The sequence below is a fragment of the Pyrus communis genome, chromosome 8, assembly GCF_041283825.1.
Source record: "Pyrus communis isolate YQ-2024b chromosome 8, ASM4128382v1, whole genome shotgun sequence".
In the NCBI taxonomy this organism is placed as follows: Eukaryota; Viridiplantae; Streptophyta; class Magnoliopsida; order Rosales; family Rosaceae; genus Pyrus; species Pyrus communis.
Window position 1 is genome coordinate 9,010,683 of NC_142572.1, and position 12,221 is coordinate 9,022,903.

General features: G+C 35.4%; 1 protein-coding gene across 1 annotated transcript; it reads left to right on the forward strand.

Annotated features, from left to right (window-relative positions):
- Positions 1-1,051: 1,051 nt before the first annotated feature.
- Positions 1,052-5,753, forward strand: LOC137718601 (cyclin-A1-4). The gene is made up of 10 exons (XM_068458150.2): positions 1,052-1,531; positions 2,144-2,567; positions 2,742-2,878; positions 3,754-3,846; positions 3,957-4,090; positions 4,204-4,279; positions 4,386-4,496; positions 4,731-4,880; positions 4,993-5,127; positions 5,381-5,753. The coding sequence occupies exons 1-10, from the start codon at positions 1,298-1,300 to the stop codon at positions 5,450-5,452; spliced, it is 1,566 nt and encodes a 521-aa protein (XP_068314251.2). The 5' UTR covers positions 1,052-1,297; the 3' UTR covers positions 5,453-5,753.
- The last annotated feature ends 6,468 nt before the right edge of the window (positions 5,754-12,221 follow it).

The window sequence follows — 12,221 nt, forward strand, 5'->3', positions numbered from 1 at the left end:
TCTTTTAAGTCTTTTATTTACTTGTTTTTCTCTTAAATTCGTCCAAAACCCAATCCCCTTTTACTTACTTATTTCAAATCTGTCCAAAAGTGTGTTTTTGAGTCTTTTGAGTCAAAACTAATTCTATTTCCGTCCAAATTAAGTCCTAGAGTCTAAATTGAGTCTTTTGGATTGTTTTGTGTTGTTTTGAGTCTTTTAAGTTTGTTTTGAGTCATATAAGTTTAGTTAAGAGTCTTTGAGTTTGTTTAAGTGTTTTTAAGCATATTTTTGTATCTTTGAGTCAATTTTCATTAGAATAGCAATCCCTCCTAATCCCCGGCCTAGAACGATCCCTACTTATATCTATACTACAATTGTCAAAAAAAGGGTTTAATTTGAGTGCTATTATATACCACATCAAGCGCCTTTATGAATCTGAGCTTGGGAAGGGAGATTGAATAAGTCAATTCTTACTGAATTAAATTTGTTATCTTTCACCAAAAAAATGTGTTATGGGATAGAGTTCATAACAACTCAACTGTTGAGATCAAACTAAAGTTATTTGCATTTGCTGGTAACCAGCTTACGTCGAATGACATAAAAAAAGTCTATGTTGCTACTTACCTTTCCCTTCAGTTCTTCAGCTATTCTTTTGGTCTTGATACTGGGATATAGGCAACCATTGCAATTCCAAGTTTGTTGGGTATGTTGGTGGAGAGGGGTGCGGACAATACCCTTATTTATGAGAGCGTCTTAGGGTTTAGCTGTCATGAATACCCTTAACGTCTTAGAGTTCTATACATCCATCCTTTCTCAAGGAATTTCTTTAGACAAAGACCTCGTTTTTTCCTCTTTTCGGATAGTAAATATTTCTTAGAACATGGAGTGTGAATCAAACCCATGTGCCTAGGATAATGATTGTGTGATGGGTGTGAGTTTATTGATAAATTTTAGATTTATTATTAATTTTATCTTGTACTTGATAATAATTATGCAATAAGGTCAAAAAGAAAATTCATATTTAAAGTTTATGTTGGGTATAAAAAGAGGTTATCTGGGTTTAAATAAAATTTCCCAAAACAATTTTTCAGTTAATAATCATAATTCTCATGCATTAATGCGGAACCATTTCCGCGTCACACGGACGGTTCAGATTTCTTCTTCCACCGCCAACAATCATCGGGCGGTCACGATCTCTCCGCCCCTTTGAAATCCGTACCACTTCCCGCTTCCATTAAAGCTCTCACTCTGTGACTTCTTTGAGAAGTTAACCACATTGGCTTATTGCAACGGAATTCGATTAGGGTTTGGCCTGAAAATGTCGGCCCGGAACCGCCGTCCACCGCTGTTGTCATCCTCGTCGTCCGCGCCCAAGAAGCCCTCCGTTTCGCATCGTCCGAACAAGAAGCCCTCCGCTTCGCATCATCCGAACAAGAAGCCCATGGCGGCCAAGACCCAAGTGTCCAAGAAGCGAACTGCTCTCGCTGACGTCACGAACCAGAGGAATGGGTCTCAAATCGTTCCACCGAGTTCCACTTCGTCGAAGCCCATGGTTCGTCTACTTTTCGTCCTCGTTCCATTAATCAATTTATTCTGTTTAATAATAATTAAGTTGTTGTTATTATTATGACTACTATTATTACTAGTATTATTTAATTTAATTTAATTATTTTCTTCTGTTTCTTGAAGAATTTCCTGTTTATAGAAAGAAATGTTGATAAATTAATTAGAACCCTGAATTTTGTACGTAACCCAAAGAATTGAAGAACTATGTGACTTCATTTAGTCTAATGGACTTGTTATTATTTTTTTTAACCCAAAGAATTCCGGGGTTAAACTGAAGTGTTTTGAGTTTCAACATGATATTTGGAGCTATTTCACTAATTTACTAAAATAGGTTTGGGTAAAAACAATATGTTATTATTTGATGTTGGAAATGCAGATGAGAGATACATGAAATGTGCATGTTTATAACGATAAGATGGATTATGCAATGTTAGTAGATTCGTTACATGCAAATTGCCTTCAATTTATGGTTATATCGTTGTGATCTTTCGATTTGTATTTACATAAACAGGTCATTGTGATCTTTCAATTTATGGTGTATTGGTGTATTGACGATAATATTTTGAGAGAAAAGATTGACTGTGTTGTACATTTGAAGGTGCCATGTCAAACTGAAGTTGCTAAGATGGCAACCAAAGCGTCATCTTGCACGAGTAAGACTGGCGTCTCGGGGAGCGATGAATCGTTGAGTTCAAAACCAAGCATCTTGGTTCCTTTCAGTGGTACATCAGTCGCAGGAACTGATCCAACTATTAAAGTAATTGGCACTGATCCTTCTCCAAGCAGCAGCGGTACTTTTCTTCCTGCTCCCAGTTGCATAAATCATGCATTCAGAAGCAGGGATGTATCTCCAAGCAGATCAGTTAGTGCTTCAGTTTCTTTGAATGAGAGCATGTCTACGTGTGATTCGTTAAAGAGTCCAGAATTTGAATATATTGACAATGAGGATGTTTCAGAAGTTAAATCGATTGGGAAAAAAACAACTAAGAGCCTATTCATTTCGGACTATCCAGGAAAAGAAGGTTTCTTCCTTTAAACATTGTTTTCTTCTCTCTCTCTCTCTCTCTCTGCTATTTGTTTTAGTTCAGGATCCTCCCTATTTTAATCCGTTAAAATAGACACGGTATACATCACGATCAGTGTGGTTGTTAGCCATGATACATTACTTAAATATATCTTTTCAATCTTGATTTCAGGCAATATCTGGAAGAAAGATATATTTGTTGATATGGAGGCAACAGATAAAGTCGTTGATATTGATGCCAATCTTTTGGATCCACAGTTTTGTGCAACCATTGCTCCGGACATATACAAGCACTTGCGTGAATCTGAGGTTTGACATTATTTTCCAACTAGCATGAATGATCTTGTACATAATAATTGCTTTTAATTTTGGAAACTTCCTGTATATTACTGTATGTCACTGATAATCACATTTTACACATTTACTTACCTTCGTATGATGTATATTATAGGCGTTTAGATGTTTCATGTATGCAACATGCCATTCTCCATTCTTAGTGGGTTGCAGTTGGAAAAATCTCATAAACACGTTACACTTTGATTTCTGTAGTTGCAGCCGTATAATTTTCATCTGTCAATTTTACCACTTCTGAATTGTAAGCACATTCAGTTTAAACAGAATGTTGAAATTCCACATTTGGGAGATGAGAGCCCCACTCTTGAGAAGATCTTTCAGAATTTAGAACATGACATAGTTTGCTTACTAACAAATTAAGCTTCTACGAGTTATTGTAAACCAACAAACTTTATCAATATCTTATAAACTAGTTGTCAATTATTCTGATATACGATCACTTTGTTTGCCATTTTCTTTGGTGGATGTTAGCTGTAACTTATTGTTAAACCTCACTGAAAGATACTTATTGTGTATGCTAGTTTGAGAAATTATGTCTACAGAATGTCGAAAGTACAAAAATTAGACATAATGGGAAATTATATTGATGGATGAAATGAGTATTAACTTGGACAAGAAATTCATAAAATGTAGAATTAATATCCAATTACTGAATTAGCTTACTTGTTAAAATTGAACCCCATCCTCAAATTGGATATTATTCTACAAGTTTTATGTACAAATTTGCCTGTACAATGAGTTCTTGCAACTATCTTAACAAGTTATCTTATAACTTCCCCTTTCTTCCATCCACTTGTGTCATGCGATTTGTTTGATTTATTGGGTTTCAGGAAAATAGAAGGCCCTTCATGGACTTTATGGAAACAATCCAGAAAGACATCAATGCTGACATGCGTGCTATTCTGATTGATTGGCTAGTAGAGGTGAATCCACTGTCTGAATTTTGTTTAATGTTTAACAACCACTACAAATCAATGATGTTTAAAATTCTGTTTGATTGGTGGTTATCGTGACTTATAACTTCAATCTATAGGTTGCTGAAGAGTTCAGGCTGGTACCAGAAACACTATATCTGACTATCAACTATGTAGACCGTTATCTTTCTGGCAATGTGATGCATAGGAAACAATTGCAGTTGCTGGGTCTTGCATGCATGATGATTGCAGCGTAAGATTTTCATTTGCTTCATATTGTCTTTGGGCATGTGGATGTGTTTGACTTTATAAATATATAAGTATATGAAGGATGCATTTTAACGTAGTGAATGATAATCTTTCCAGTAAATACGAGGAGATTATTGCTCCTGAGGTGGAACAGTTCTGTTACTTTACGGACAACACATACGTTAAAGAGGAGGTCAGGGTTTTATTTTTGCTAATCTTAGATGGAGTGATAGGTGCTTGTTTGAGTTGGCTTTTTAATTCTTCTTAAAAAAAAAAAAATTATCAATACGTGGATGCAGGTTTTGCAAATGGAATCCTCTGTCCTGAATCACTTGAAGTTTGAAATGACATCTCCAACGGCCATGTGCTTTTTAAGGCGATTTTGTTTTGCTGCTCAAAAGACCAGTGAGGTATTTGTCTTCGACTAGCACCTTTTGGTTTAATTTCCTCCACTTATAAGATGTCCGAACATGCTTTCTGTTATGAAGTTTGCTACAAATCATTATGCATTGAAAATTGAAGTTGCCTTCTAATCTGAATTTTACTTGGATGTAGGCAGGATAATTGAATGTTTTGTCTGCTGATGTCTTTTGATGTTATTGTGGTTCATAAATCTAGTTTTACTAACCTGCAACTTTTCCTAGGTTCCATCAGAGCATTTCTGGTACTTGGCCTCTTACATCGCGGAGTTGTCTCTTGTAGAATATAGCATGCTTTGTTATGCCCCATCTCTAATAGCTGCTTCTGCTGCCTTCTTGGCAAAGTATATTCTTTCCCCTTTGAAGAAACCTTGGGTATGTTGTTATGTGTGAGAGTATTTGAAATATTTTACTTTATATTTTTGCTTCATTTTTTAAGTGTCTTATAAACGTATAGTATAGAACATAATTTCTCTATCTGTTCCAGAATTCTACGCTGAGACGCTACACCCTTTACCAAGCCTCAGATTTGAGTGATTGTGTCAAAGCACTGCATCATCTGTGTTGTAATGGCTGTGGTTCAAACTTACCTGCAGTTAGGGAGAAGTACAGTCAACATAAGGTATGAAGAAACCCTCTCTCTCTCTCTCTCTCTCTCCCCTTTTTTCTAACCGTCCGGGTGAAGTTTAGAACGTGAGTTGTGATTGCTTCCCAACCCTATTTTTTTAACTTAGATTTCCTTTGATGATCGCATTTATAGGTTGGATGAAAACAATTTTAAGTGGGGATAACTTAATAGTTTTATGGCCTCATAATATCTTCAAGTCTGATAGTCGGTATCTGGGTTCAATCTTTGACATTTCTTTCTGTTTCAGTATAAATTCGTGGCGAAGAAGTACTGTCCTCTGTCAATACCTCCAGAGTTGTTCCAGGATTTCAGTGACTAGAAGCTCACATGACGTGTGTTGATGAGTTGTGAGACCTTTTCTCTAATAGTGTTAGAATCTTGATGATTTTTTGCTACTTTGGTCTACTTCATTTTTGTAGTCTACCTTTGCTGTGTATTTGTTTGTATGATGTTTTGCTTACAAGGTAGAACGAAAAGATAGTTGGTCTGGACTCTGGACTGGATAGAGAATTACTCTGCCCACGTAGTCATTTTATCGGTGGATTTCTTCAATGAATTTGTATACTAAGCTGGATATGGAACCATCAATTGTTATATATATACATATATTTTATATTTAAGTGCCGATTTAGTTTCTGACCTTTCACCTCAGTGAAAATTTAGGTTCTTGAATTATTTTTTCGGTAAAATAAGAGCCTAAATTCATTAAAAATTGCTAATTGCTGAATCTATAATTATATTAAGCTATTTTATCTAATTTTTTGTCAACTAAGTCACACTTTAGAGTGTAACACCATTATTTTCTCACATATAAACCCTTAACATTTCATATAGGTTGTGAATCTAATGTCTAATTTACCCTATAAAGTTAACTCCATACACTATTTCTTTACGTAAAATTACCAATTTACTCTCCTTGGTGGTTCAACAATAACTGCCCACATAAGGCCGCTATTTACAGATGGATAATGGAAAAGAGGCCAATTTTCAGAACCCAGACCTGGGGACGCCGTCTTGGAACCCAAACTGAAGGCCAAAATTAATCTTACTAGAAGACAGTTTCGGTTCTATAATATTCACTTAATCAACGCTCTTGCAAATCATACCTGCACATGTCGAAAATTTGAGCAGGTAAACACTAGATTCAGCACATTGTGGATTGCTTTCAACATACCAAAAGTATGCACAAATTGTTTAAAATCCCATATACAAGTAAATGTCGAAGTAAATGCACCAAAGACCAAACTACATAATTAAAAGGTGATACTGTGTCCAAGGTTAGGTGCATTCATATATATATATATATTTAATAGTAATACGCCTCCCCATTGCCAATGTTAATCTTCTCGGAGAACCAACTCGATGTGAAAATGTAACCTATCTATGTTAGCATAGAAACCTGATTGTTATTTTTTCAATTTGACGTGTTCCCAAATGAACATAATTTTCTATTTAGTATTGGCATTCATTTTGATATGTTTCCATTACTGTTGTGCTCACTAGCTTCTTACAAAGCTATATAGGATGTGAACTTTTTTGGCAGTGGGTTGCATATTAAAGCCGCGCTCCAAATTTCAATTAGAGGTACATTCATGAGATCCTTTTCAGTGGCTTCTCAAATTAAACCTAATCTGTTTACATAAATGTGTCGTGTGTGTGTATGTATCTATCAGTTTATATGCATTTTTTTGTGCCTAGATTATTAGATTGTTTGAGTAATTGGGTTTCACCTAAGTTTCAGTAATTGGATTTCCACATTCCAATACAATTAATACATTTGAACAACTTTTGTTTCAATTTTCCTCCGAAAATGAGGGACAGAAATTGGTGAGGATCACATCTTTCGAAACAAATTCTTCTCCAAAAAAATCGCTAATTTTGTGTCATCTATTCATTAATAACCCAAGTCTATCTTCTATTCCCCATTTTCTGATCAAATTGCTTCCTATCTGGTACATCAAGTCGCCTACAAACAGGTAGCTTTTGATCCTACTCAATTTACATGGTTGGTTATCTAAATCACAGCATCTTTCTCTCCCACTACAACCCACGTCAGCATCTTGCTGTTAGGGGAAGCGGTGGCGAACTCCAGGAACTCCATTTGGTTTTTTTTTTTTTTTTTTTCAATTTGTTTTCCTGTTTTTTTTACAATTTTTTTTTCAATTTGTTTTCTGTTTTCTTATTGTTGTTGAATGCAGAATTTGGTTGGAACGTAAAGCAATCAGGGGAATCATCGATAGGTATTTATTAGGATTTAATTTTTTTTACTGCTTTTAACTAATTTTGTGTGTTAAACAATTTGGCTACTTTTGTTTACATGTATTATTTTTCTTTATGTGTAACGGCTAATTTTTAAAAGGTCTAATTTTATTTTTTTATTTTTATTTTTTTATGTTTTATGTGCTTTTGATAATCATTCTATGGATCACTATTTATGTGATATCCCACATCATCCAAGAGAGTGGATCCTCTATGCCTTATATATTCTCATCTCTACCTAGCACGAGGCCTTTTGGGAGCTCACTAGCTTAGGAGTTCACTCCGAAGTTAAGCGAGTTCAGGCAAAAGCATTCCCAAGATGGGTGACTCATTGGGAAGTTCTCGTGTGAGTTCCTAGAAACAAAACCATGAGGGCGTGGTCGGGGCCTAAAATGGACAATATCGTGCGATGATGGAGTTGGGAATATACATATAAGACATAGAGGATCTACTCCCTTGGGCGATGTGGGATGTCACAATTTACATATTTTTTTAGAGTGCTGTTAGTCTCACCCACGTTATAATCTTACCCACCACAAAATGTTAAAAACTTGAAATGTTATCTTCCCACCAACTATTATTCCTAAAATAACCTTTGTATTGAAATTCATTTTATTTTTATTTTTATTTTTATTGAGTAAAACAAAATCTACAAAGACATGATTCAATTGATCAAGATGCACAACGAGGATCGCATCTATAAAGTACATTTTACACAATTCCCAGCATTTTTTCCATCCTCCACCATGCCACCCGCCCTGAGAACACCGTGTTCCACTTCATCTACACCTCCCACAATAATCAGCATGTGGATTGTGGACAGACAAGTCTTTATCCTAGTTTTCAAGGTTGTTTGTTGGTACTGACAACAAAAACAAACAGATCAAATTAAAATGGCCAAAGGTAATGGGGACTTGATTTTTTGAAGATTTGGAGAGGTGGGTTGTTCTAGAAGATGGGGAAGAACAAACCTGTCAACCTAGAGAGCAGAGTTTTTCTTTTGTCTTAGATGTCATTTTCCAAGAGAGTAAATTTGGTATGAATTTTTTTATTAAAAGATGGGTGGGGAAATAAGACAGTGAGGTGAGTTTATCACCACTCTTTTTTATGACAAATATTTTCCCAAAGGTACTCCCTCCCCTTCCTTCTCTCCTAGCATTTTTTATTTATTTAAATTTTTTTTTTCCCACATCTTCATTTGGTGATAGGAATTAATTTACATCTCCTTATGGAAATTGAATCAGATGTGGTATTAACTAACACACAAATTAAACCCTATAATTTAGACAATTGTAGTATGAGCAAGTAGGGATCGTTCTAGGCCGGGGATTAGGAGGGATGCTAATCAATACAAATTAAACTTAAAAACTGAAAACTAAACTAGACTAACACAAAATAAGAACTGAGGGAGATTTTTGGATGAATTTTAATAAAAATAAAGTAAATTGCAGCAAACGAATTAGGTCCTGTACGAGATATAGGTGAAAGGCTAGCTAGAGGATTGTTCTCCACACATGAAACATATGCACATAAATCGATTTCCAGTTATTCTTTCTATAAACAATGAATGACAATGCCCCAAATTAATTGTGAACTGCACAAATCAACACTCATATTTTCCTAGGTTCATTGAATTGGACTCAGCAACGCAACCAAATTATTCTTCTCAAGTTCCCTAACTATGAAAAGCATGATAGAGATACATCTCAAAGATCATTAAGTTCTGTGAAAATCATAAGCATTGACAAAGCATTCGTAACTATGAAAAGCATGAGACTCCAGCCAGGAATTTACTTAACTCAATCATGACTAGTGACTTTTTCCCTTGTATTCTAGCATCAAATCCCTGCATGCAAACTAAGTATGCATCCTTAATAAACATACAAGAATAAGTTTTCTATAAAACAGATAAGTAAATCACATTCATATTTTATGAAACAATAACTGGATGTAATCAATTTATATAAAACATATGATCATGGCTTCGAATTCACCTCTAGCTAAAAAGAAACTTAGTTACACATGTTTGATAGGAGCATATTTAGGCGACTTACTTAGCTTGTTTTCGTGCATTTATATTGTTAATTCATAGTTGTTTTAGTAGTTTAAGCCATTTTCGTGTGTTTTTAGGTTCATATGGCTAAGGAAGCAAAAAGATGCATTTTGGAGCATTTTGGAGCAAAATTGGACTTGGAATGGATAGCTTATGTTTGGAGCAAAAGGAATGGACGAAATTGAAGGATTCCTAATCCATTGCAGCCACATGCACATTCAATCATTCACACCAAAACCTTGCACATGCAATCTCTTTAATTAATTCAACCTAGCTGTCATTGCACATGCATTCACTCTTTAACCCACATGCATTTCCACCCACATGCACTCTCATTCTTTAATCCATTCAGCCACAAGACATTATCATTGCACCACATTCAGCCATTCCATCTCCCATTTCAGATTGCATTCCAATCATTCCAACCAAATCACATGCACTCCCACCCTTTAAATCACATGCATTCCCTTCATAAATCAGCCACATGCACTCATAATCATTCAACCAACCTAGCTGTCATGTTTCCCCTTTCATCATTCCCTCACATTCTTTAATTCAGCCAACACATGCTTACACATGCATTTCCAACCCACATGCATCCTTTAATCATTCAAACATGCAGCCACATTCCCTCCTAGCTGTCATGTTCCCCCCATTTCACCTATAAATAAGCATGCATTACACCTCAATTCATTCAATTCGTCCATATTCAGAAAATCATCCAAAACACCACCAGAAATCATCCCCTTGTGCCGTGAGTATCCCTACTAATCCAAACACCACTCCAACCACTCCCCATCCCTCCAAAACACTTCACACTATCCCAAAACACACCTTAGACCTTGTGATACAACAACGAGGAAGAGAAGAGTGCCTAAACGTTCATACAATTCAAGTTTGAGTTGTTGGAATGTTTAGGTGTTTCTTTGATCTCAATGTTTAAATTCAATTATCTTTGTTTTGTACGTATGAGGAATGGAAGAGAAGAGTGCCTAAACGTTCATACAATTCAAGTTTGAGTTGTTGGAATGTTTAGGTGTTTCTTTGATTTCAAAGTTATGAGGAACTAAACCCCCCCTTGGCTAGGGGGGGATTCGAAATATATGTTTATGCTTGCATTTTGATTTGATTACTTCTAATTGCGTTTCATAAGTTGTGGATTCAATTTGTTTAACCGTTTGATTGATAACTTATTTATGTATGTTTATTGAGAATGCGCGCTTAATTTTCATGCATGAATATGACGCTAGAATATAAGTGAGTTTCACCTAATAGTTACGAACTTATATTCACAAGTAGTGGAGGTTGCTTATAAACAATCGCGTTAAATGAATTCTTGGCATAAGTTTCATGCGTATTCCATAGTAACGAATGCCTCGTCGATGTTTATGATTTCCGTTGAACTTAATGATCTTTGTTGAATGTCTCTATCATGCGTATTCCATAGTTAGGGACTTTGATTAGGAATAATTTGGTTGTAATGCGTATTCCATTCAATCCAATGAATCTAGGGAAATCTGAAAGTTAATTTAAGCGGACCTAATTAACTTGGAGCGTTGAGAAGTCATGGTTTATTGAAATGCAATTGGAAATAATTTTATTATGCAAGTGTAACATATATGGAGATGAACCCCTTAGCTAATCTATCATCCATTCATTCCATTTCATCAATTTCATATTTACAATCTGTTTTAATTAGAATCTGTGCATTTAGTTTAAATTCGTCCAAAACTCAATCCCCCTTTACTTTATTGTCCAATTTAGTTAGAAAGTGTCTTAGTTTATGTTTCTAAGTGTTTTCATTCAATTTATTACACAAATTCGTCCAAATTCACCAAAGTGGTCAAAACTGCCCAGAAAGTGTTTTTAAGGCAGTTTTGAGTGTTTTGGGTGATGTTTGAGTCTTTTGGTTTGTTTTAGTGTTTTAAAGTTTAGTTTTGCATTCTTTGAGTCTAGTATAGTGTTTTATATTGTGTTCTTACGTTTTTGAGTCAAATCCAAGTGATTAACAATCCCTCCTAATCCCCCGTCCAGAACGATCCCTACTTATACTTATACTACAATTGTCAAAAAGAGGGTTTAATTTGTGTGCGTATAATTTACGCATCAAATTTTGGCGCCGTTGCCGGGGATTAGCAAATTTGCTAATCTCTTGGATTGTTTGTTTCTGTTATGTATTTTAGTTTTAGTTTTTGATTTGTGTTTTGTTTGTTGAATTCAAATACTAGAGAAGAACAACATGGCACTTGATAATGCTTCTCTTTTGTCACAGCTCATGGAAAGGTCTCAAATGCAAAGTGTTGATATATTTGATCTTCAATCAAGGAGTAACGTGTTTTCCAATACTTACAGTTCAGATTGGAGTGATCATTCAAACTCTATGTGGTGGGAACCTCAACATGTTCAAGAAGAAGGATATTGGCAGCCATATGAGGAGTTCTATTCAAGACCTATACACCCACCACAACCTCATATTCAATATGCCCAACCAAATTTAAGTTCATCAATAGATTATAATCAAAAGCTTAACGAATTAATTTGTTTGGTGCAGGGCTCACAAAATCAAGACAATGAGGCTCGACAAGAAGACAAAAGGTTGGACCACTTGGAAAAGCAAATTGGGCAGATAGCGGAGTTCGTAGGACAATTTTGCGACCAAGGCAAACTCCCTAGTTCAACCATTGTAAATCCGAAGGGAGGATTTGAAGCACCTTTGCCGGAAGCACTTATTGCTCCTACGCCATCTAAATCAAGTAAGGTTGTTCCAATTAGTTCT